The 24,864-nt window shown below is 45.3% G+C and overlaps 1 protein-coding gene across 2 annotated transcripts in view; it reads right to left on the reverse strand.

The window, feature by feature from the left end:
• The window catches only part of LOC129861403 (ubiquitin-like modifier-activating enzyme 1), an 81,553-nt gene extending 57,095 nt beyond the window's left edge, over nt 1–24,458 (reverse strand). The window contains exons 1-6 of one of the 2 annotated variants that reach the window (XM_055932801.1): nt 24,381–24,458; nt 19,550–19,666; nt 19,235–19,293; nt 14,857–15,025; nt 13,361–13,495; nt 12,452–12,649 (exon numbers count right to left, since the gene is read on the reverse strand). In XM_055932801.1, coding sequence (XP_055788776.1) covers nt 12,452–12,649; nt 13,361–13,495; nt 14,857–15,025; nt 19,235–19,293; nt 19,550–19,666; nt 24,381–24,443 — 741 coding nt within the window. In that variant the 5' untranslated portion in view covers nt 24,444–24,458. The other variant, XM_055932800.1, reaches the window with a different exon arrangement.
• Between the last annotated feature and the right edge of the window lie 406 nt (nt 24,459–24,864).

A 24,864-nucleotide genomic window follows, 5' to 3' on the forward strand; every position in this document is an offset into this window, starting at 1 on the left:
AACCAAACAGCTCCAGTGGTGGACTAACCAAACAGCTCCAGTAGTGGACTAACCAAACAGCTCCAGTAGTGGACTAACCAAACAGCTCCAGTAGTGGACTAACCAAACAGCTCCAGTAGTGGACTAACCAAACAGCTCCAGTAGTGGACTAACCAAACAGCTCCAGTAGTGGACTAACAAAACAGCAGCATCTACAGCTCCAGTAGTGGACTAACCAAACAGCTCTAGGAGTGGACTAACCAAACAGATCTAGGAGTGGACTAACCAAACAGCAGCATCTACAGCTCCAGTAGTGGACTAACCAAACAGCTACAGTAGTGGACTAACCAAACAACTCTAGTAGTGGACTAACCAAACAGCAGCACCTACAGCAGTGGACAAACCAAACAGCTCTAGTAGTGGACTAACAGCTCTAGTAGTGGACGAACCAAACAGCTCTAGTAGTGGACGAACCAAACAGCTCTAGTAGTGGACGAACCAAACAGCTCTAGTAGTGGACGAACCAAACAGCTCTAGTAGTGGACGAACCAAACAGCTCTAGTAGTGGACGAACCAAACAGCTCTAGTAGTGGACGAACCAAACAGCTCTAGTAGTGGACGAACCAAACAGCTCTAGTAGTGGACGAACCAAACAGCTCTAGTAGTGGACGAACCAAACAGCTCTAGTAGTGGACGAACCAAACAGCTCTAGTAGTGGACGAACCAAACAGCTCTAGTAGTGGACTAACCAAACAGCTCCAGTAGTGGACTAACCAAACAGCTCCAGTAGTGGACTAACCAAACAGCTCCAGTAGTGGACTAACCAAACAGCTCCAGTCGTGGACTAACCAAACAGCTCCAGTCGTGGACTAACCAAACAGCTCCAGTCGTGGACTAACCAAACAGCTCCAGTCGTGGACTAACCAAACAGCTCCAGTCGTGGACTAACCAAACAGCTCCAGTCGTGGACTAACCAAACAGCTCCAGTCGTGGACTAACCAAACAGCTCCAGTCGTGGACTAACCAAACAGCTCCAGTCGTGGACTAACCAAACAGCTCCAGTCGTGGACTAACCAAACAGCTCCAGTCGTGGACTAACCAAACAGCTCCAGTCGTGGACTAACCAAACAGCTCCAGTCGTGGACTAACCAAACAGCTCCAGTCGTGGACTAACCAAACAGCTCCAGTCGTGGACTAACCAAACAGCTCCAGTCGTGGACTAACCAAACAGCTCTAGTCGTGGACTAACCAAACAGCTCCAGTCGTGGACTAACCAAACAGCTCCAGTCGTGGACTAACCAAACAGCTCCAGTCGTGGACTAACCAAACAGCTCTAGTCGTGGACTAACCAAACAGCTCTAGTCGTGGACTAACCAAACAGAACTAGTCGTGGACTAACCAAACAGCTCTAGTCGTGGACTAACCAAACAGCTCCAGTAGTGGACTAAACAAACAGCAGCACCTACAGCTCTAGTAGTGGACTAACCAAACAGCTCCAGTAGTGGACTAACCAAACAGCTCTAGTAGTGGACTAACCAAACATTTCCAGTAGTGGACTAACCAAACAGCAGCACCTATAGCTCCAGTAGTGGACTAACCAAACAGCAGCATATACAGCTCCAGTAGTGGACTAACCAAACAGCTCCAGTAGTGGACTAACCAAACAGCTCTAGTAGTGGACTAACCAAACATTTCCAGTAGTGGACTAACCAAACAGCTCTAGTAGTGGACTAACCAAACAGCTCCAGTAGTGGACTAACCAAACAGCTCTAGTAGTGGACTAACCAAACAGCAGCACCTACAGCTCTAGTAGTGGACTAACCCAAACAGCTCCAGTAGTGGACTAACCAAACAGCTCTAGTAGTGGACTAACCAAACAGCAGCACCTACAGCTCTAGTAGTGGACTAACCCAAACAGCTCTAGTAGTGGACTAACCCAAACAGCTCTAGTAGTGGACTAACCCAAACAGCTCCAGTAGTGGACTAACCAAACAGCAGCATCTACAGCTCCAGTAGTGGACTAACCAAACAGCTCCAGTGGTGGACTAACCAAACAGCTCCAGTGGTGGACTAACCAAACAGCTCCAGTGGTGGACTAACCAAACAGCTCCAGTGGTGGACTAACCAAACAGCTCCAGTGGTGGACTAACCAAACAGCTCCAGTGGTGGACTAACCAAACAGCTCCAGTAGTGGACTAACCAAACAGCTCCAGTAGTGGACTAACCAAACAGCTCCAGTAGTGGACTAACCAAACAGCTCCAGTAGTGGACTAACCAAACAGCTCCAGTAGTGGACTAACCAAACAGCTCCAGTAGTGGACTAACCAAACAGCTCCAGTAGTGGACTAACCAAACAGCTCCAGTAGTGGACTAACCAAACAGCTCCAGTAGTGGACTAACCAAACAGCTCCAGTAGTGGACTAACCAAACAGCAGCATCTACAGCTCCAGTAGTGGACTAACCAAACAGCTCTAGGAGTGGACTAACCAAACAGATCTAGGAGTGGACTAACCAAACAGCAGCATCTACAGCTCCAGTAGTGGACTAACCAAACACCAGCACCTACAGCTCTAGTAGTGGACTAACAAAACAGCTACAGTAGTGGACTAACCAAACAGCTCTAGTAGTGGACTAACCAAACAGCAGCACCTACAGCAGTGGACTAACCAAACAGCTCTAGTAGTGGACTAACAGCTCTAGTAGTGGACGAACCAAACAGCTCTAGTAGTGGACGAACCAAACAGCTCTAGTAGTGGACGAACCAAACAGCTCTAGTAGTGGACGAACCAAACAGCTCTAGTAGTGGACGAACCAAACAGCTCTAGTAGTGGACGAACCAAACAGCTCTAGTAGTGGACGAACCAAACAGCTCTAGTAGTGGACGAACCAAACAGCTCTAGTAGTGGACGAACCAAACAGCTCTAGTAGTGGACGAACCAAACAGCTCCAGTAGTGGACTAACCAAACAGCTCCAGTAGTGGACGAACCAAACAGCTCCAGTAGTGGACTAACCAAACAGCTCCAGTAGTGGACTAACCAAACAGCTCCAGTAGTGGACTAACCAAACAGCTCCAGTAGTGGACTAACCAAACAGCTCCAGTAGTAGACTAACCAAACAGCTCCAGTAGTGGACTAACCAAACAGCTCCAGTAGTGGACTAACCAAACAGCTCCAGTAGTGGACTAACCAAACAGCTCCAGTAGTAGACTAACCAAACAGCTCCAGTAGTGGACTAACCAAACAGCTCCAGTAGTGGACTAACCAAACAGCTCCAGTCGTGGACTAACCAAACAGCTCCAGTCGTGGACTAACCAAACAGCTCCAGTCGTGGACTAACCAAACAGCTCCAGTCGTGGACTAACCAAACAGCTCCAGTCGTGGACTAACCAAACAGCTCCAGTCGTGGACTAACCAAACAGCTCCAGTCGTGGACTAACCAAACAGCTCCAGTCGTGGACTAACCAAACAGCTCCAGTCGTGGACTAACCAAACAGCTCCAGTCGTGGACTAACCAAACAGCTCCAGTCGTGGACTAACCAAACAGCTCTAGTCGTGGACTAACCAAACAGCTCCAGTCGTGGACTAACCAAACAGCTCCAGTCGTGGACTAACCAAACAGCTCTAGTCGTGGACTAACCAAACAGCTCTAGGAGTGGACTAACCAAACAGCTCTAGTCGTGGACTAACCAAACAGCTCTAGTCGTGGACTAACCAAACAGCTCCAGTAGTGGACTAAACAAACAGCAGCACCTACAGCTCTAGTAGTGGACTAACCAAACAGCTCCAGTAGTGGACTAACCAAACAGCTCTAGTAGTGGACTAACCAAACATTTCCAGTAGTGGACTAACCAAACAGCAGCACCTATAGCTCCAGTAGTGGACTAACCAAACAGCAGCATATACAGCTCCAGTAGTGGACTAACCAAACAGCTCCAGTAGTGGACTAACCAAACAGCTCTAGTAGTGGACTAACCAAACATTTCCAGTAGTGGACTAACCAAACAGCTCTAGTAGTGGACTAACCAAACAGCTCCAGTAGTGGACTAACCAAACAGCTCTAGTAGTGGACTAACCAAACAGCAGCACCTACAGCTCTAGTAGTGGACTAACCCAAACAGCTCCAGTAGTGGACTAACCAAACAGCTCTAGTAGTGGACTAACCAAACAGCAGCACCTACAGCTCTAGTAGTGGACTAACCCAAACAGCTCTAGTAGTGGACTAACCCAAACAGCTCTAGTAGTGGACTAACCCAAACAGCTCCAGTAGTGGACTAACCAAACAGCAGCATCTACAGCTCCAGTAGTGGACTAACCAAACAGCTCCAGTGGTGGACTAACCAAACAGCTCCAGTGGTGGACTAACCAAACAGCTCCAGTGGTGGACTAACCAAACAGCTCCAGTGGTGGACTAACCAAACAGCTCCAGTGGTGGACTAACCAAACAGCTCCAGTGGTGGACTAACCAAACAGCTCCAGTAGTGGACTAACCAAACAGCTCCAGTAGTGGACTAACCAAACAGCTCCAGTAGTGGACTAACCAAACAGCTCCAGTAGTGGACTAACCAAACAGCTCCAGTAGTGGACTAACCAAACAGCTCCAGTAGTGGACTAACCAAACAGCTCCAGTAGTGGACTAACCAAACAGCTCCAGTAGTGGACTAACCAAACAGCTCCAGTAGTGGACTAACCAAACAGCTCCAGTAGTGGACTAACCAAACAGCTCCAGTAGTGGACTAACCAAACAGCAGCATCTACAGCTCCAGTAGTGGACTAACCAAACAGCTCTAGGAGTGGACTAACCAAACAGATCTAGGAGTGGACTAACCAAACAGCAGCATCTACAGCTCCAGTAGTGGACTAACCAAACACCAGCACCTACAGCTCTAGTAGTGGACTAACAAAACAGCTACAGTAGTGGACTAACCAAACAGCTCTAGTAGTGGACTAACCAAACAGCAGCACCTACAGCAGTGGACTAACCAAACAGCTCTAGTAGTGGACTAACAGCTCTAGTAGTGGACTAACCAAACAGCTCTAGTAGTGGACGAACCAAACAGCTCTAGTAGTGGACGAACCAAACAGCTCTAGTAGTGGACGAACCAAACAGCTCTAGTAGTGGACGAACCAAACAGCTCTAGTAGTGGACGAACCAAACAGCTCTAGTAGTGGACGAACCAAACAGCTCTAGTAGTGGACGAACCAAACAGCTCTAGTAGTGGACGAACCAAACAGCTCTAGTAGTGGACGAACCAAACAGCTCTAGTAGTGGACGAACCAAACAGCTCTAGTAGTGGACGAACCAAACAGCTCTAGTAGTGGACGAACCAAACAGCTCTAGTAGTGGACGAACCAAACAGCTCCAGTAGTGGACTAACCAAACAGCTCCAGTAGTGGACGAACCAAACAGCTCCAGTAGTGGACTAACCAAACAGCTCCAGTAGTGGACTAACCAAACAGCTCCAGTAGTGGACTAACCAAACAGCTCCAGTAGTAGACTAACCAAACAGCTCCAGTAGTAGACTAACCAAACAGCTCCAGTAGTAGACTAACCAAACAGCTCCAGTAGTGGACTAACCAAACAGCTCCAGTAGTGGACTAACCAAACAGCTCCAGTAGTGGACTAACCAAACAGCTCCAGTAGTAGACTAACCAAACAGCTCCAGTAGTGGACTAACCAAACAGCTCCAGTAGTGGACTAACCAAACAGCTCCAGTAGTTGACTAACCAAACAGCTCCAGTAGTGGACCAACCAAACAGCTCTAGTAGTGGACCAACCAAACAGCTCTAGTAGTGGACCAACCAAACAGCTCTAGTAGTGGACCAACCAAACAGCTCTAGTAGTGGACTAACCAAACAGCTCTAGTAGTGGACCAACCAAACAGCTCTAGTAGTGGACCAACCAAACAGCTCCAGTAGTGGACCAACCAAACAGCTCCAGTAGTGGACCAACCAAACAGCTCCAGTAGTGGACCAACCAAACAGCTCTAGTAGTGGACTAACCAAACAGCAGCACCTACAGCTCCAGTAGTGGACTAACCAAACAGCTCTAGTAGTGGACTAATCAAACAGCTCCAGTAGTGGACTAACCAAACAGCTCTAGTAGTGGACTAACCAAACAGCAGCACCTACAGCTCCAGTAGTGGACTAACCAAACAGCTCCAGTAGTGGACTAACCAAACAGCTCCAGTAGTGGACCAACCAAACAGCTCTAGTAGTGGACTAACCAAACAGCTCCAGTAGTGGACTAACCAAACAGCTCCAGTAGTGGACTAACCAAACAGCTCTAGTAGTGGACTAACCAAACAGCAGCACCTACAGCTCCAGTAGTGGACTAACCAAACAGCTCCAGTAGTGGACTAACCAAACAGCTCCAGTAGTGGACCAACCAAACAGCTCTAGTAGTGGACTAACCAAACAGCTCTAGTAGTGGACCAACCAAACAGCTCTAGTAGTGGACTAACCAAACAGCTCCAGTAGTGGACTAACCAAACAGCTCCAGTAGTGGACTAACCAAACAGCTCCAGTAGTGGACTAACCAAACAGCTCCAGTAGTGGACTAACCAAACAGCTCCAGTAGTGGACTAACCAAATAGCAGCACCTACAGCTCTAGTAGTGGACTAACCAAACAGCTCCAGTAGTGGACTAACCAAACAGCTCCAGTAGTGGACTAACCAAACAGCTCCAGTAGTGGACTAACCAAACAGCTCCAGTAGTGGACTAACCAAACAGCTCCAGTAGTGGACTAACCAAACAGCTCTAGTAGTGGACTAACCAAACAGCTCCAGTAGTGGACTAACCAAACAGTTCTAGTAGTGGACTAACCAAACAGCAGCATCTACAGCTCCAGTAGTGGACTAACCAAACAGCTCCAGTAGTGGACTAACCAAACAGATCTAGGAGTGGACTAACCAAACAGCTCCAGTAGTGGACTAACCAAACAGCTCTAGGAGTGGACTAACCAAACAGATCTAGGAATGAACTAACCAAACAGCAGCATCTACAGCTCTAGTAGTGGACTAACCAAACACCAGCACCTACAGCTCTAGTAGTGGACTAACCAAACAGCTCTAGTAGTGGACTAACCAAACAGCTCTAGTAGTGGACTAACAGCTCTAGTAGTGGACTAACAGCTCTAGTAGTGGACTAACCAAACAGCTCCAGTAGTGGACTAACCAAACAGCTCCAGTAGTGGACTAACCAAACAGCTCCAGTAGTGGACTAACCAAACAGCTCCAGTAGTGGACTAACCAAACAGCTCCAGTAGTGGACTAACCAAACAGCTCCAGTAGTGGACTAACCAAACAGCAGCATCTACAGCTCCAGTAGTGGACTAACCAAACAGCTCTAGGAGTGGACTAACCAAACAGATCTAGGAGTGGACTAACCAAACAGCAGCATCTACAGCTCCAGTAGTGGACTAACCAAACACCAGCACCTACAGCTCTAGTAGTGGACTAACAAAACAGCTACAGTAGTGGACTAACCAAACAGCTCTAGTAGTGGACTAACCAAACAGCAGCACCTACAGCAGTGGACTAACCAAACAGCTCTAGTAGTGGACTAACAGCTCTAGTAGTGGACTAACCAAACAGCTCTAGTAGTGGACGAACCAAACAGCTCTAGTAGTGGACGAACCAAACAGCTCTAGTAGTGGACGAACCAAACAGCTCTAGTAGTGGACGAACCAAACAGCTCTAGTAGTGGACGAACCAAACAGCTCTAGTAGTGGACGAACCAAACAGCTCTAGTAGTGGACGAACCAAACAGCTCTAGTAGTGGACGAACCAAACAGCTCTAGTAGTGGACGAACCAAACAGCTCTAGTAGTGGACGAACCAAACAGCTCTAGTAGTGGACGAACCAAACAGCTCTAGTAGTGGACGAACCAAACAGCTCTAGTAGTGGACGAACCAAACAGCTCCAGTAGTGGACTAACCAAACAGCTCCAGTAGTGGACGAACCAAACAGCTCCAGTAGTGGACTAACCAAACAGCTCCAGTAGTGGACTAACCAAACAGCTCCAGTAGTGGACTAACCAAACAGCTCCAGTAGTGGACTAACCAAACAGCTCCAGTAGTAGACTAACCAAACAGCTCCAGTAGTAGACTAACCAAACAGCTCCAGTAGTGGACTAACCAAACAGCTCCAGTAGTGGACTAACCAAACAGCTCCAGTAGTGGACTAACCAAACAGCTCCAGTAGTAGACTAACCAAACAGCTCCAGTAGTGGACTAACCAAACAGCTCCAGTAGTGGACTAACCAAACAGCTCCAGTAGTTGACTAACCAAACAGCTCCAGTAGTGGACCAACCAAACAGCTCTAGTAGTGGACCAACCAAACAGCTCTAGTAGTGGACCAACCAAACAGCTCTAGTAGTGGACCAACCAAACAGCTCTAGTAGTGGACTAACCAAACAGCTCTAGTAGTGGACCAACCAAACAGCTCTAGTAGTGGACCAACCAAACAGCTCCAGTAGTGGACCAACCAAACAGCTCCAGTAGTGGACCAACCAAACAGCTCCAGTAGTGGACCAACCAAACAGCTCTAGTAGTGGACTAACCAAACAGCAGCACCTACAGCTCCAGTAGTGGACTAACCAAACAGCTCTAGTAGTGGACTAATCAAACAGCTCCAGTAGTGGACTAACCAAACAGCTCTAGTAGTGGACTAACCAAACAGCAGCACCTACAGCTCCAGTAGTGGACTAACCAAACAGCTCCAGTAGTGGACTAACCAAACAGCTCCAGTAGTGGACCAACCAAACAGCTCTAGTAGTGGACTAACCAAACAGCTCCAGTAGTGGACTAACCAAACAGCTCCAGTAGTGGACTAACCAAACAGCTCTAGTAGTGGACTAACCAAACAGCAGCACCTACAGCTCCAGTAGTGGACTAACCAAACAGCTCCAGTAGTGGACTAACCAAACAGCTCCAGTAGTGGACCAACCAAACAGCTCTAGTAGTGGACTAACCAAACAGCTCTAGTAGTGGACCAACCAAACAGCTCTAGTAGTGGACTAACCAAACAGCTCCAGTAGTGGACTAACCAAACAGCTCCAGTAGTGGACTAACCAAACAGCTCCAGTAGTGGACTAACCAAACAGCTCCAGTAGTGGACTAACCAAACAGCTCCAGTAGTGGACTAACCAAATAGCAGCACCTACAGCTCTAGTAGTGGACTAACCAAACAGCTCCAGTAGTGGACTAACCAAACAGCTCCAGTAGTGGACTAACCAAACAGCTCCAGTAGTGGACTAACCAAACAGCTCCAGTAGTGGACTAACCAAACAGCTCCAGTAGTGGACTAACCAAACAGCTCTAGTAGTGGACTAACCAAACAGCTCCAGTAGTGGACTAACCAAACAGTTCTAGTAGTGGACTAACCAAACAGCAGCATCTACAGCTCCAGTAGTGGACTAACCAAACAGCTCCAGTAGTGGACTAACCAAACAGATCTAGGAGTGGACTAACCAAACAGCTCCAGTAGTGGACTAACCAAACAGCTCTAGGAGTGGACTAACCAAACAGATCTAGGAATGAACTAACCAAACAGCAGCATCTACAGCTCTAGTAGTGGACTAACCAAACACCAGCACCTACAGCTCTAGTAGTGGACTAACCAAACAGCTCTAGTAGTGGACTAACCAAACAGCTCTAGTAGTGGACTAACAGCTCTAGTAGTGGACTAACAGCTCTAGTAGTGGACTAACCAAACAGCTCTAGTAGTGGACTAACCAAACAGCTCCAGTAGTGGACTAACCAAACAGCTCCAGTAGTGGACTAACCAAACAGCTCCAGTAGTGGACTAACCAAACAGCTCCAGTAGTGGACTAACCAAACAGCTCCAGTAGGGAACTAACCAAACAGCTCTAGTAGTGGACTAACTAAACAGCTCCAGTAGTGGACTAACCAAACAGCAGCACCTACAGCAGTGGACTAACCAAACAGCTCTAGTAGTGGACCAAACAAACAGCTCTAGTAGTGGACTAACCAAACAGCTCCAGTAGTGGACTAACCAAACAGCTCCAGTAGTGGACTAACCAAACAGCTCCAGTAGTGGACTAACCAAACAGCTCTAGTAGTGGACTAACCAAACAGCTCTAGTAGTGGACTAACCCAAACAGCTCCAGTAGTGGACTAACCAAACAGCTCCAGTAGTGGACTAACCAAACAGCTCTAGGAGTGGACTAACCAAACAGCTCTAGGAGTGGACTAACCAAACAGCTCCAGTAGTGGACTAACCAAACAGCTCTAGTAGTGGGCTAACCAAACAGCTCCAGTAGTGGACTAACCAAACAGCAGCACCTACAGCTCCAGTAGTGGACTAACCAAACAGCTCCAGTAGTGGACTAACCAAACAGATCTAGGAGTGGACTAACCAAACAGCAGCATCTACAGCTCCAGTAGTGGACTAACCAAACAGCTCCAGTAGTGGACTAACCAAACAGCAGCATCTACAGCTCCAGTAGTGGACTAACCAAACAGCTCTAGTAGTGGACTAACCAAACAGCTCTAGTAGTGGACTAACCAAACAGCTCCAGTAGTGGACTAACCAAACAGCTCCAGTAGTGGACTAACCAAACAGCTCCAGTAGTGGACTAACCAAACAGCTCCAGTAGTAGACTAACCAAACAGCTCCAGTAGTGGACTAACCAAACAGCTCTAGTAGTGGACTAACCCAAACAGCTCCAGTAGTGGACTAACCAAACAGCAGCACCTACAGCTCCAGTAGTGGACTAACCAAACAGATCCAGGAGTGGACTAACCAAACAGCTCCAGTAGTGGACTAACCAAACAGCTCCAGTAGTGGACTAACCAAACAGCTCCAGTAGTGGACTAACCAAACAGCTCCAGTAGTGGACTAACCAAACAGCTCCAGTAGTGGACTAACCAAACAGCTCCAGTAGTGGACTAACCAAACAGCTCCAGTAGTGGACTAACCAAACAGCAGCACCTACAGCTCCAGTAGTGGACTAACCAAACAGCTCCAGTAGTGGACTAACCAAACAGCTCTAGTAGTGGACTAACCAAACAGCTCTAGTAGTGGACTAACCAAACAGCTCCAGTAGTGGACTAACCAAACAGCAGCATCTACAGCTCCAGTAGTGGACTAACCAGACAGCTCCAGTAGTGGACTAACCAAACAGATCTAGGAGTGGACTAACCAAACAGCTCCAGTAGTGGACTAACCAAACGGCTCCAGTAGTGGACTAACCAAACGGCTCCAGTAGTGGACTAACCAAACAGCTCTAGTAGTGGACTAACCAAACAGCTCTAGTAGTGGACTAACCAAACAGCTCCAGTAGTGGACTAACCAAACAGCTCCAGTAGTGGACTAACCAAACAGCTCCAGTAGTGGACTAACCAAACAGCTCCAGTAGTGGACTAACCAAACAGCAGCACCTATAGCTCCAGTAGTGGACTAACCAAACAGCTCTAGTAGTGGACTAACCAAACAGCTCTAGTAGTGGACTAACCAAACAGCTCTAGTAGTGGACTAACCCAAACAGCTCTAGTAGTGGACTAACCAAACAGCTCCAGTAGTGGACTAACCAAACAGCTCTAGTAGTGGACTAACCAAACAGCAGCACCTATAGCTCCAGTAGTGGACTAACCAAACAGCTCTAGTAGTGGACTAACCAAACAGCTCTAGTAGTGGACTAACCAAACAGCTCTAGTAGTGGACTAACCAAACAGCTCCAGTAGTAGACTAACCAAACAGCTCCAGTAGTGGACTAACCAAACAGCTCCAGTAGTAGACTAACCAAACAGCTCTAGTAGTGGACTAACCAAACAGCTCTAGTAGTGGACTAACCAAACAGCTCTAGTAGTGGACTAACCCAAACAGCTCTAGTAGTGGACTAACTCAAACAGCTCTAGTAGTGGACTAACCAAACAGCTCCAGCAGTGGACTAACCAAACAGCTCCAGTAGTGGACTAACCAAACAGCTCTAGTAGTGGACTAACCCAAACAGCTCTAGTAGTGGACTAACCAAACAGCTCTAGTAGTGGACTAACCAAACAGCTCCAGTAGTGGACGAACCAAACAGCTCCAGTAGTGGACTAACCAAACAGCTCTAGTAGTGGACTAACCAAACAGCTCCAGTAGTGGACTAACCAAACAGCTCTAGTAGTGGACTAACCCAAACAGCTCTAGTAGTGGACTAACCAAACAGCTCCAGCAGTGGACTAACCAAACAGCTCCAGCAGTGGACTAACCAAACAGCTCCAGTCGTGGACTAACCAAACAGCTCCAGTAGTGGACTAACCAAACAGCTCCAGCAGTGGACTAACCAAACAGCTCCAGCAGTGGACTAACCAAACAGCTCCAGCAGTATATTATATTTATCCTAAGGATAATTTCATGACTGAAATTCAGCGTATTTGACCTTTAAATTGTACAACAAAGCTTTTTAGACTTTACCATGTCCACATGTTGTTGTTACAGCCTGAATTGTAGTAGGGTACTAACCTTAGTGATCATGGAGATCATGGCAGAGAGAGGCTGCTCTCCGTTGGTATCGATCACCACCATCTCCTCTCCGAAGTCACAGAAGAGCTGTCCGAAGAGTCCCCGTGTGTCAGCGATCACCAGCTTGATGCCGTTACTGTGACAGAAGTCTCCAACACGCTGCTGCTCCTCTAGAGGAGAGTTGGTCAGGACTACAACCTACGAACACAGAGACGTGTTATCAGACACATACAATTATTACATCCAATGTTTATAAAAAAAAATATATGTATTAATTCAGAAGAGAATTGAATTAAACACAAAATGTGGAAAGAGACCAAGTCCAAACCTGGTCTCTACCATATATGGTTCACAAGTTCAACAAATTAGGTGGAAGAATTCATGATTAGAGTGAACAGAATGGTATTATGGCTCGAGTGTAATGTAGTTTAACCAGGTAAGGGGGTTGATGGGTAATGCAGTTTATAACCCACATGGAACAGAGTCAGGTAGTCATCGGTGAGGGCTTCAGTGTAATGTAGTTTCACTAGGTACGGGGATTGATGGGTAATGTAGTTTTACCTGGAACAGTCAGGTAATCGTCGGTGAGGGCTTCAGTGTAATGTAGTTTCACTAGGTACGGGGATTGATGGGTAATGTAGTTTTACCTGGAACTGAGTCAGGTAATCGTCGGTGAGGGCTTCAGTGTAATGTAGTTTCACTAGGTACGGGGATTGATGGGTAATGTAGTTTTACCTGGAACTGAGTCAGGTAATCGTCGGTGAGGGCTTCAGTGTAATGTAGTTTCACTAGGTACGGGGATTGATGGGTAATGTAGTTTTACCTGGAACAGTCAGGTAATCGTCGGTGAGGGCTTCAGTGTAATGTAGTTTCACTAGGTACGGGGGTTGATGGGTAATGTAGTTTTACCTGGAACTGAGTCAGGTAATCGTCGGTGAGGGCTTCAGTGTAGGCCACTACTGGTACGTAGCTGTTGAGTTCAGCCAGGCGAGTCTGCGACACCTCAGCCCTGTTCTTCCCCAGGTCCTCTTCTCGCAGGTAGAACTGGAGACAGAGACAGGGTTATTACAGAGACAGGGTTATTACAGAGACAGGGTTATTACAGAGACAGGGTTATTACAGAGACAGGGTTATTACAGAGACAGGGTTATTACAGAGACAGGGTTATTACAGAGACAGGTCCTCTTCTCTCAGGTAGAACTGGAGACAGAGACAGGGTTATTACAGAGACAGGGTTATTACAGAGACAGGGTTATTACAGAGACAGGGTTATTACAGAGACAGGTCCTCTTCTCTCAGGTAGAACTGGAGACAGAGACAGGGTTATTACAGAGACAGGGTTATTACAGAGACAGGGTTATTACAGAGACAGGGTTATTACAGAGGCAGGGTTATTACAGAGGCAGGGTTATTACAGAGACAGGGTTATTACAGAGACAGGGTTATTACAGAGACAGGGTTATTACAGAGACAGGGTTATTACAGAGACAGGTCCTCTTCTCTCAGGTAGAACTGGAGACAGAGACAGGGTTATTACAGAGACAGGGTTATTACAGAGACAGGGTTATTACAGAGACAGGGTTATTACAGAGGCAGGGTTATTACAGAGGCAGGGTTATTACAGAGGCAGGGTTATTACAGAGGCAGGGTTATTACAGAGGCAGGGTTATTACAGAGGCAGGGTTATTACAGAGACAGGGTTATTACAGAGACAGGTCCTCTTCTCTCAGGTAGAACTGGAGACAGAGACAGGGTTATTACAGAGACAGGGTTATTACAGAGACAGGGTTATTACAGAGACAGGGTTATTACAGAGACAGGGTTATTACAGAGACAGGGTTATTACAGAGACAGGGTTATTACAGAGACAGGGTTATTACAGAGACAGGGTTATTACAGAGGCAGGGTTATTACAGAGGAAGGGTTATTACAGAGGCAGGGTTATTACAGAGGCAGGGTTATTACAGAGACAGGGTTATTACAGAGGCAGGGTTATTACAGAGGCAGGGTTATTACAGAGGCAGGGTTATTACAGAGGCAGGGTTATTACAGAGGCAGGGTTATTACAGAGGCAGGGTTATTACAGAGGCAGGGTTATTACAGAGACAGGGTTATTACAGAGAGAGGGTTATTACAGAGACAGGGTTATTACAGAGACAGGGTTATTACAGAGACAGGTCCTCTTCTCGCAGGTAGAACTAACAACATGATCCAATCAATATCATCTTGAACTGAGCATGCTCAAAGAGAAGCTCCACAAACACACACATCACGTACCTGTGAGGAGAGGTCTCTCCATTCAGCCTGTCCCTGGTCATGCAGGGTAACACACACCACGTACCTGTGAGGAGAGGTCTCTCCATTCAGCCTGTCCCTGGTCATGCAGGGTAACACACACCACGTACCTGTGAGGAGAGGTCTCTCCATTCAGCCTGTCCCTGGTCGTGCAGGGTAACACTCTTCACTCCTCCCAGGATGACGTTCTTAGCGATCTCCACGCCCAGCCCTCTCAGCCCTGAGACCAGGACGTTGGAGCTCTGCATGCGTTTCATAGCATCATGGCCCAACACGTAGCTACGAAGGAGAGCATACAGGCTTTATAACACTACATAACACCTTTATAACACTACGTCAGCCCTCTCAGCCCTGAGACCAGGACGTTGGAGCTCTGCATGCGTTTCATAGCATCATGGCCCAACACGTAGCTACGAAGGAGAGCATACAGGCTTTATAACACTACATAACACCTTTATAACACTACGTCAGCCCTCTCAGCCCTGAGACCAGGACGTTGGAGCTCTGCATGCGTTTCATAGCATCATGGCCCAACACGTAGCTACGGAGGAGAGAATACAGGCTTTATAACACTACATAACACCTTTATAATACTATGTAAGCCCACTCTGGCCTGAGACCAGGACACTAGAGCGCTACGGAGAGAGACCAGAGCTGTGTTCAAATACTCATACTAACCGTACTATTTGTGACGTAAATTGAGTATATACAATGCTTATTGGTCATAGTATGGATATAGTTAGAATGCCAAATGTTCCCGGATGTCATACTAAATCCGCCAAAATACAAAGTATACAAGCAGTGGACACCATGTCCGTGCTTTTTGGGCCCATAATGCAATTCTTCAGAAAATGGGTGTGGCTTCACATCGTTTCCAGATTTGAAGAAAATGGCGGAAAATATGCAGCCGAAGTCCAACGAAAGCCGATTCAAATTCATTGCTTTAAATTATGACAAATGTTGACAAATGTTGAACAATGTAATCAAGGAATGACTTTTCAAATAAGTTACTTTACACGTTATGTTCGCTGACAATTTGTTAGCTACACTGTCCTTATGAACCACATAGCATATCATTACAGCAGTATGTACCGGTATGTTAGCTACACTGTCCTTATGAACCACATAGCATATCATTACAGCAGTATGGACCGGTATGTTAGCTAGCTACACTGTCCTTATGAACCACATAGCATATCATTACAGCAGTATGGACCGGTATGTTAGCTAGCTACACTGTCCTTATGAACCACATAGCATATCATTACAGCAGTATGGACCGGTATGTTAGCTAGCTACACTGTCCTTATGAACCACATAGCATATCATTACAGCAGTATGGACCGGTATGTTAGCTACACTGTCCTTATGAACCACATAGCATATCATTACAGCAGTATGTACCGGTATGTTAGCTAGCTACACTGTCCTTATGAACCACATAGCATATCATTACAGCAGTATGGACCGGTATGTTAGCTACACTGTCCTTATGAACCTCATAGCATATCATTACAGCAGTATGGACCGGTATGTTAGCTACACTGTCCTTATGAACCACATAGCATATCATTACAGCAGTATGGACCGGTATGTTAGCTACACTGTCCTTATGAACCACATAGCATATCATTACAGCAGTATGGACCGGTATGTTAGCTACACTGTCCTTATGAACCTCATAGCATATCATTACAGCAGTATGGACCGGTATGTTAGCTACACTGTCCTTATGAACCACATAGCATATCATTACAGCAGTATGTACCGGTATGTTAGCTACACTGTCCTTATGAACCACATAGCATATCATTACAGCAGTATGGACCGGTATGTTAGCTACACTGTCCTTATGAACCTCATAGCATATCATTACAGCAGTATGGACCGGTATGTTAGCTACACTGTCCTTATGAACCACATAGCATATCATTACAGCAGTATGGACCGGTATGTTAGCTAGCTACACTGTCCTTATGAACCACATAGCATATCATTACAGCAGTATGGACCGGTATGTTAGCTACACTGTCCTTATGAACCACATAGCATATCATTACAGCAGTATGGACCGGTATGTTAGCTACACTGTCCTTATGAACCACATAGCATATCATTACAGCAGTATGGACCGGTATGTTAGCTAGCTACACTGTCCTTATGAACCACATAGCATATCATTACAGCAGTATGGACCGGTATGTTAGCTACACTGTCCTTATGAACCACATAGCATATCATTACAGCAGTATGGACCGGTATGTTAGCTAGCTACACTGTCCTTATGAACCACATAGCATATCATTACAGCAGTATGGACCGGTATGTTAGCTACACTGTCCTTATGAACCACATAGCATATCATTACAGCAGTATGGACCGGTATGCTAGCTACACTGTCCTTATGAACCACATAGCATATCATTACAGCAGTATGGACCGGTATGTTAGCTAGCTACACTGTCCTTATGAACCACATAGCATTTCATTACAGCAGTATGGACCGGTATGTTAGCTACACTGTCCTTATGAACCACATAGCATATCATTACAGCAGTATGGACCGGTATGTTAGCTACACTGTCCTTATGAACCACATAGCATATCATTACAGCAGTATGGACCGGTATGTTAGCTACACTGTCCTTATGAACCACATAGCATATCATTACAGCAGTATGGACCGGTATGTTAGCTACACTGTCCTTATGAACCACATAGCATATCATTACAGCAGTATGGACCGGTATGTTAGCTAGCTACACTGTCCTTATGAACCACATAGCATATCATTACAGCAGTATGGACCGGTATGTTAGCTAGCTACACTGTCCTTATGAACCACATAGCATATCATTACAGCAGTATGTACCGGTATGTTAGCTAGCTACCTAACGTTAGTTGGCTACTAATACATCAAACTGCCTGTATATTAACTATCTGCTATCTAACTAACTACCCAACGTTCATTGACTGGATTATTCCCGTCATTCTTAGCTAAGTGGTAGAGTCGTTGTGCCTTCTCAATGGACATTCAGGTGCTTTCGTAAATTCTCTCTGTCTATCTACTCTGATTTCAGAGTACACTCGTCTGAGTAGTACCAGAGAGCAGAATAACTGATGAATTTACCAACGCTCAACGCCCGTTGAATATGGCCAGTGTCAGTAAATATCGGCAAAAAAATGCGTAGTGAAATTGCCTCCGGCAGCAGTTTGTCACCAACGCTCTGGGTGACATTCATAGGTTATAGATCTGGTACTCTGGGTGACATTCATAGGTTATAGATCTGGTACTCTGGGTGACATTCATAGGTTATAGATGTGGTACTCTGGGTGACATTCATAGGTTATAGATCTGGTACTCTGGGTGACATTCATAGGTTATAGATCTGGTACTCTGGGTGACATTCATAGGTTATAGATCTGGTACTCTGGGTGACATTCATAGGTTATAGATCTGGTACTCTGGGTGACATTCATAGGTTATAGATCTGGTACTCTGGGTGACATTCATAGGTTATAGATCTGGTACTCTGGGTGACATTCATAGGTTATAGATCTGGTACTCTGGGTGACATTCATAGGTTATAGATCTGGTACTCTGGGTGACATTCATAGGTTATAGATCTGGTACTCTGGGTGACATTCATAGGTTATAGATCTGGTACTCTGGGTGACATTCATAGGTTATAGATATGGTACTCTGGGTGACATTCATAGGTTATAGATGTGGTACTCTGGGTGACATTCATAGGTTATAGATCTGGTACTCTGGGTGACATTCATAGGTTATAGATCTGGTACTCTGGGTGACATTCATAGGTTATAGATCTGGTACTCTGGGTGACATTCATAGGTTATAGATCTGGTACTCTGGGTGACATTCATAGGTTATAGATCTGGTACTCTGGGTGACATTCATAGGTTATAGATCTGGTACTCTGGGTGACATTCATAGGCTATAGATCTGGTACTCTGGGTGACATTCATAGGTTATAGATCTGGTACTCTGGGTGACATTCATAGGTTATAGATCTGGTACTCTGGGTGACATTCATAGGTTATAGATCTGGTACTCTGGGTGACATTCATAGGTTATAGATCTGGTACTCTGGGTGACATTCATAGGTTATAGATCTGGTACTCTGGGTGACATTCATAGGTTATAGATCTGGTACTCTGGGTGACATTCATAGGTTATAGATCTGGTACTCTGGGTGACATTCATAGGTTATAGATCTGGTACTCTGGGTGACATTCATAGGTTATAGATCTGGTACTCTGGGTGACATTCATAGGTTATAGATCTGGTACTCTGGGTGACATTCATAGGTTATAGATCTGGTACTCTGGGTGACATTCATAGGTTATAGATCTGGTACTCTGGGTGACATTCATAGGTTATAGATATGGTACTCTGGGTGACATTCATAGGTTATAGATATGGTACTCTGGGTGACATTCATAGGTTATAGATATGGTACTTACAGCTGTCTGGAGTACAGGCCTTCGTCGATCTCAGCATCATTGCCATTCTTAGCCATGCCCTGCAGAACAGACGTGAAAACCAGTCAAACGAACCCAGCAGTGTGTGAGACAGTTCAGTTCTGACAGTTAGAGGAGGTGCAGTGTGTGTGTGTATGTGTGTGTGTGTGTATGTTGGTGGGTGTGTGTACGTTGGTGGGTGTGTGTACGTTGGTGGGTGTGTGAGACAGTTCAGTTCTGACAGAGTTAGAGGAGGTGCAGTGTGTGTGTGTGTGTGTGCGTGTGTGTTAGTGTGTGTGTGTGTGTGTGTGTACGTACGTTGGTGGGTGTGTGAGACAGTTCAGTTCTGACAGAGTTAGAGGAGGAGCAGTGGGATCCCGTCTTCGTCTCTGAGTCTGACACGCGACGCTTCTTGGACAGCGGCGAGCTGGACATCTGAAAACACACACAATTATTAGTTTGACAACCTAACACAGCGACATACACACACTTAGACAACATACCCAGTACCGGCCCCCTGTCTGGAAGAACAACCCCACTGTCTCTACGTTATATCGGCATCAAACATGTCACCCTCCCTAGGGGAAAAGGGTGACCTCGACAATTTATTGTTAAAAACGAGAAGCTGCCTGTATCTTTAATTTAAAGACCCTTGCTCCCTTCGCCTATCCATTAGCCTATCTAGCCACATTGTATCTATGACTGTATGCTATCCATTAGCCTATGTAGCCACATTGTATCCATGACCGTATGCTATCTATTAGCCCATGTAGCCACATTGTATATATGACTGTATGCTATCTATTAGCCTATGTAGCCACATTGTATCTATGACTGTATGCTATCCATTAGCCTATGTAGCCACATTGTATCTATGACCATATGCTATCCATTAGCCTATGTAGCCACATTGTATATATGACTGTATGCTATCCACTAGCCACATTGTATCTATGACTGTATGCTATCCATTAGCCTATGTAGCCACATTGTATCTATGACTGTATGCTATCCATTAGCCTATGTAGCCACATTGTATCTATGACCATATGCTATCCATTAGCCTATGTAGCCACATTGTATATATGACTGTATGCTATCCACTAGCCTATGTAGCCACATTGTATATATGACTGTATGCTATCCACTAGCCACATTGTATCTATGACTGTATGCTATCCATTAGCCTATGTAGCCACATTGTATCTATGACCATATGCGATCCATTAGCCTATGTAGCCACATTGTATATATGACTGTATGCTATCCACATTGTATATATGACTGTATGCTATCCACTAGCCACATTGTATATATGACTGTATGCTATCCACTAGCCACATTGTATATATGACTGTATGCTATCCACTAGCCACATTGTATATATGACTGTATGCTATCCACATTGTATATATGACTGTATGCTATCCACATTGTATATATGACTATGCTATCCACTAGCCTATGTAGCCACATTGTATATATGACTGTATGCTATCCACTAGCCACATTGTATATATGACTGTATGCTAGCCACATTGTATATATGACTGTATGCTATCCACATTGTATATATGACTGTATGCTATCCACTAGCCTATGTAGCCACATTGTATATATGACTGTATGCTATCCACATTGTATATATGACTGTATGCTATCCACTAGCCTATGTAGCCACATTGTATATATGACTGTATGCTATCCATCCTGGTTTTATATGTTCTATTTATATATCAGTAAATCAACCAATGATATCAAGCCACAGCCGGCCATGACTACAGACACATGTGTGTCCTTTCAAACTCTAGAAACTAGTAACCCACAGTGTTTCTCATTATACCCTGAGGAAGGCTGTTGAAATATTGGTTATTCAATTAATACATCTGAGCTCCTAGAGTGTGAGGCTCTCCTTTCTGTCTGACAACACACACACACACACACACACACACAGATAAAACAACTGACAGTAGTCCTAACAGAAATCTGTAGACTAACAAACTGCAGTACTGGACAGCCATGACACAACCTACGGAAGACTTTAAAATCAAAACATGAAATTTCATGACTATGATAGTGTGTAAATGATGATTTAGTTGGTAAGTCGTCTCAGTGCAATGAGACTGCCTGGCCAACAACTGACTAAATCCTTGCCGTCTGACCTGCCAATGTCAATTGGATTAAATGAGGACTGCAGGGGAAAGATATTTTCCTTCAAACAGCTGATGTAACAGTTGTATGTATTGACAAGACAGTCATGACTTACAGAACAAGGTCTGAAGCATGTATAGAGGGACTCTTATCCAATCTACAGTCAGGCTAGACAGAGAACAACAAACCTTCCTCCATCCCTCCCTTCCACTAACCATCATTCAATTCTACTCACCCCAGCGAAGATAGAAAAATATTTATCTAAATTAACGAACTGCTGCACTGGCCGCTAGAGAAACATGTGGTAGAACACGGACCAGGCCTGAGAACAGATATGAAAACAGGTATTATCAAATATCGTAGAACAAGGACCAGGGCGGTCCCTGGGAACTAGAGCCTTGCACGGGGCATTCATTTTAAGCCATACCCATGCCTGCGACGTTCAGGCCCTACCACGAATTGTTTTTGTCAACCCACTTGGGCTGCTCAGTGAAGAGACATGAGATCCGTTAGCAGGTAGCTACTTTTCATCACTCTGAACTGCTCAGTGAAGAGACATGAGATCCGTTAGCTACTTTTCATCACTCTGAACTGCTCAGTGAAGAGACATGAGATCCGTTAGCAGGTAGCTACTTTTCATCACTCTGAACTGCTCAGTGAAGAGACATGAGATCCGTTAGCAGGAAGCTACTTTTCATCACTCTGAACTGCTCAGTGAAGAGACATGAGATCCGTTAGCAGGAAGCTACTTTTCATCACTCTGAACTGCTCAGTGAAGAGACATGAGATCCGTTAGCTACTTTTCATCACTCTGAACTGCTCAGTGAAGAGACATGAGATCCGTTAGCAGGAAGCTACTTTTCATCACTCTGAACTGCTCAGTGAAGAGACATGAGATCCGTTAGCAGGAAGCTACTTTTCATCACTCTGAACTGCTCAGTGAAGAGACATGAGATCCGTTAGCTACTTTTCATCACTCTGAACTGCTCAGTAAAGAGACATGAGATCCGTTAGCAGGAAGCTACTTTTCATCACTCTGAACTGCTCAGTGAAGAGACATGAGATCCGTTAGCAGGTAGCTACTTTTCATCACTCTGAACTGCTCAGTGAAGAGACATGAGATCCGTTAGCAGGAAGCTACTTTTCATCACTCTGAACTGCTCAGTGAAGAGACATGAGATCCGTTAGCTACTTTTCATCACTCTGAACTGCTCAGTAAAGAGACATGAGATCCGTTAGCAGGAAGCTACTTTTCATCACTCTGAACTGCTCAGTGAAGAGACATGAGATCCGTTAGCAGGTAGCTACTTCTCATCGCTCTGAACTGCTCAGTGAAGAGACATGAGATCCGTTAGCAGGTAGCTACTTCTCATCGCTCTGAACTGCTCAGTGAAGAGACATGAGATCCGTTAGCAGGTAGCTACTTTTCATCACTCTGAACTGCTCAGTGAAGAGACATGAGATCCGTTAGCAGGAAGCTACTTTTCATCACTCTGAACTGCTCAGTGAAGAGACATGAGATCCGTTAGCAGGTAGCTACTTTTCATCACTCTGAACTGCTCAGTGAAGAGACATGAGATCCGTTAGCAGGAAGCTACTTTTCATCACTCTGAACTGCTCAGTGAAGAGACATGAGATCCGTTAGCTACTTTTCATCACTCTGAACTGCTCAGTGAAGAGACATGAGATCCGTTAGCAGGTAGCTACTTTTCATCACTCTGAACTGCTCAGTGAAGAGACATGAGATCTGTTAGCAGGTAGCTACTTTTCATCACTCTGAACTGCTCAGTGAAGAGACATGAGATCCGTTAGCAGGTAGCTACTTTTCATCACTCTGAACTGCTCAGTGAAGAGACATGAGATCCGTTAGCAGGAAGCTACTTTTCATCACTCTGAACTGCTCAGTGAAGAGACATGAGATCCGTTAGCAGGTAGCTACTTTTCATCACTCTGAACTGCTCAGTGAAGAGACATGAGATCCGTTAGCAGGTAGCTACTTTTCATCGCTCTAAACTCTGTGAAATAATCTCTCATCTTAATATTTGACAAGGTTATAGCATTTCTACCACCATGTTATTAACCTGATCAGATATGACTAGACTGTGCAGCAGAGCACGAGCAAATGGCTCAGGTTAAAAATGTTAGTGATCAATTTAGTGACAGCCGAGCCCTGCCCGTACCCTCGTTATTGATGGAAAAACAGGCCCTACTCGGATTAATAATGTCGGGGCCGGGTAGCAGAGCTATACTGGTAACATATGAATAGAGGTATTAAATGTTCCTTTCAGACAGAGACAAGCACAGAGAGAGAGAGAGACCACATGAAATATGCATGTTTACATACTGGTATTATGTATTATACTATAAGGAAGTCTCACCCCATCTCTACTGGTATTATATATTATACTATAAGGAAGTCCCACCCCATCTCTACTGGTATTATACTATAAGGAAGGCCCACCCCATCTCTACTGGTATTATACTATAAGGAAGGCCCAACCCATCTCTACTGGTATTATACTATAAGGAAGGCCCAACCCATCTCTATCTCACACAACTGGTATTGTTAATTATATGCAACCCCCCCCCCCCCCCCCCCCCATCTCTGCCTCAACACTAAAACCGCTGATTCAGTAAAACGTTACTGCAGTGAACTGTAGGGGTGCAACACTTAACAAAGCCTCGTGGTGGGGGGGCTGTCGCCAAGGCAGCATACAACAACAGTATCTGATAGAGACAAAGCCATTTAACTCGAGCACGTCAGGTTATTGAGGACAGTCATCACACGACAAAAATAAACATAATAAGGAAAATAGTCTGTTTACAAAGCAAATCACAGTCAGTTATAAAAATAAAAAAAAAGTCGCAACAGAATTAAAATGTCATAACTAAACATCATTAGAAAACGGGTTGAGATAGCACACAAAAGCTATAGGTCTTTAACGTTGGACGAATCTACCGGTAAATCGCGTGTAAGTAAATAACTATCAACACTCACACCAAGAAATGATAGCGGTCTTTCCGGGACAGCGTGGGAGCAGACCGTAACTTCTAGATTCATGACAACCAGCCAACAAGAGAGGCGGAAATGCAGCATCCACTGCAGCTGCCTGTCGACCTAGCATTATAACTAGCTAGCGCATAGCGACAATACATTTATACGCGACAAACTGAGGCAAGAGAGCGCGTCAAGTGTCATATGTGGGTACAAAATAACTAATATCAAGGTTAAAAACGAAAACGTGCCCATCAAATCTAAATACTACAATGATACAGCAAAGCCCAAAACAGAAACAAAAAGCAATATCATAACATCTGTTTTGTTGGCTATAACACTCCACGTTATTTCGAGTGAATGACCAAACAAATATTCACTGGATGACACAGTCAGCACTGGGCCACCGAACCCGTCTAGCGAACTAGATAACACGCTAACTTAGTCTGTCGTTTTGGTGAACAACAAAGGACATCAAACGTCCGGC

Source organism: Salvelinus fontinalis, chromosome 8 (genome assembly GCF_029448725.1).
Source record: "Salvelinus fontinalis isolate EN_2023a chromosome 8, ASM2944872v1, whole genome shotgun sequence".
Lineage (NCBI taxonomy): Eukaryota > Metazoa > Chordata > Actinopteri > Salmoniformes > Salmonidae > Salvelinus > Salvelinus fontinalis.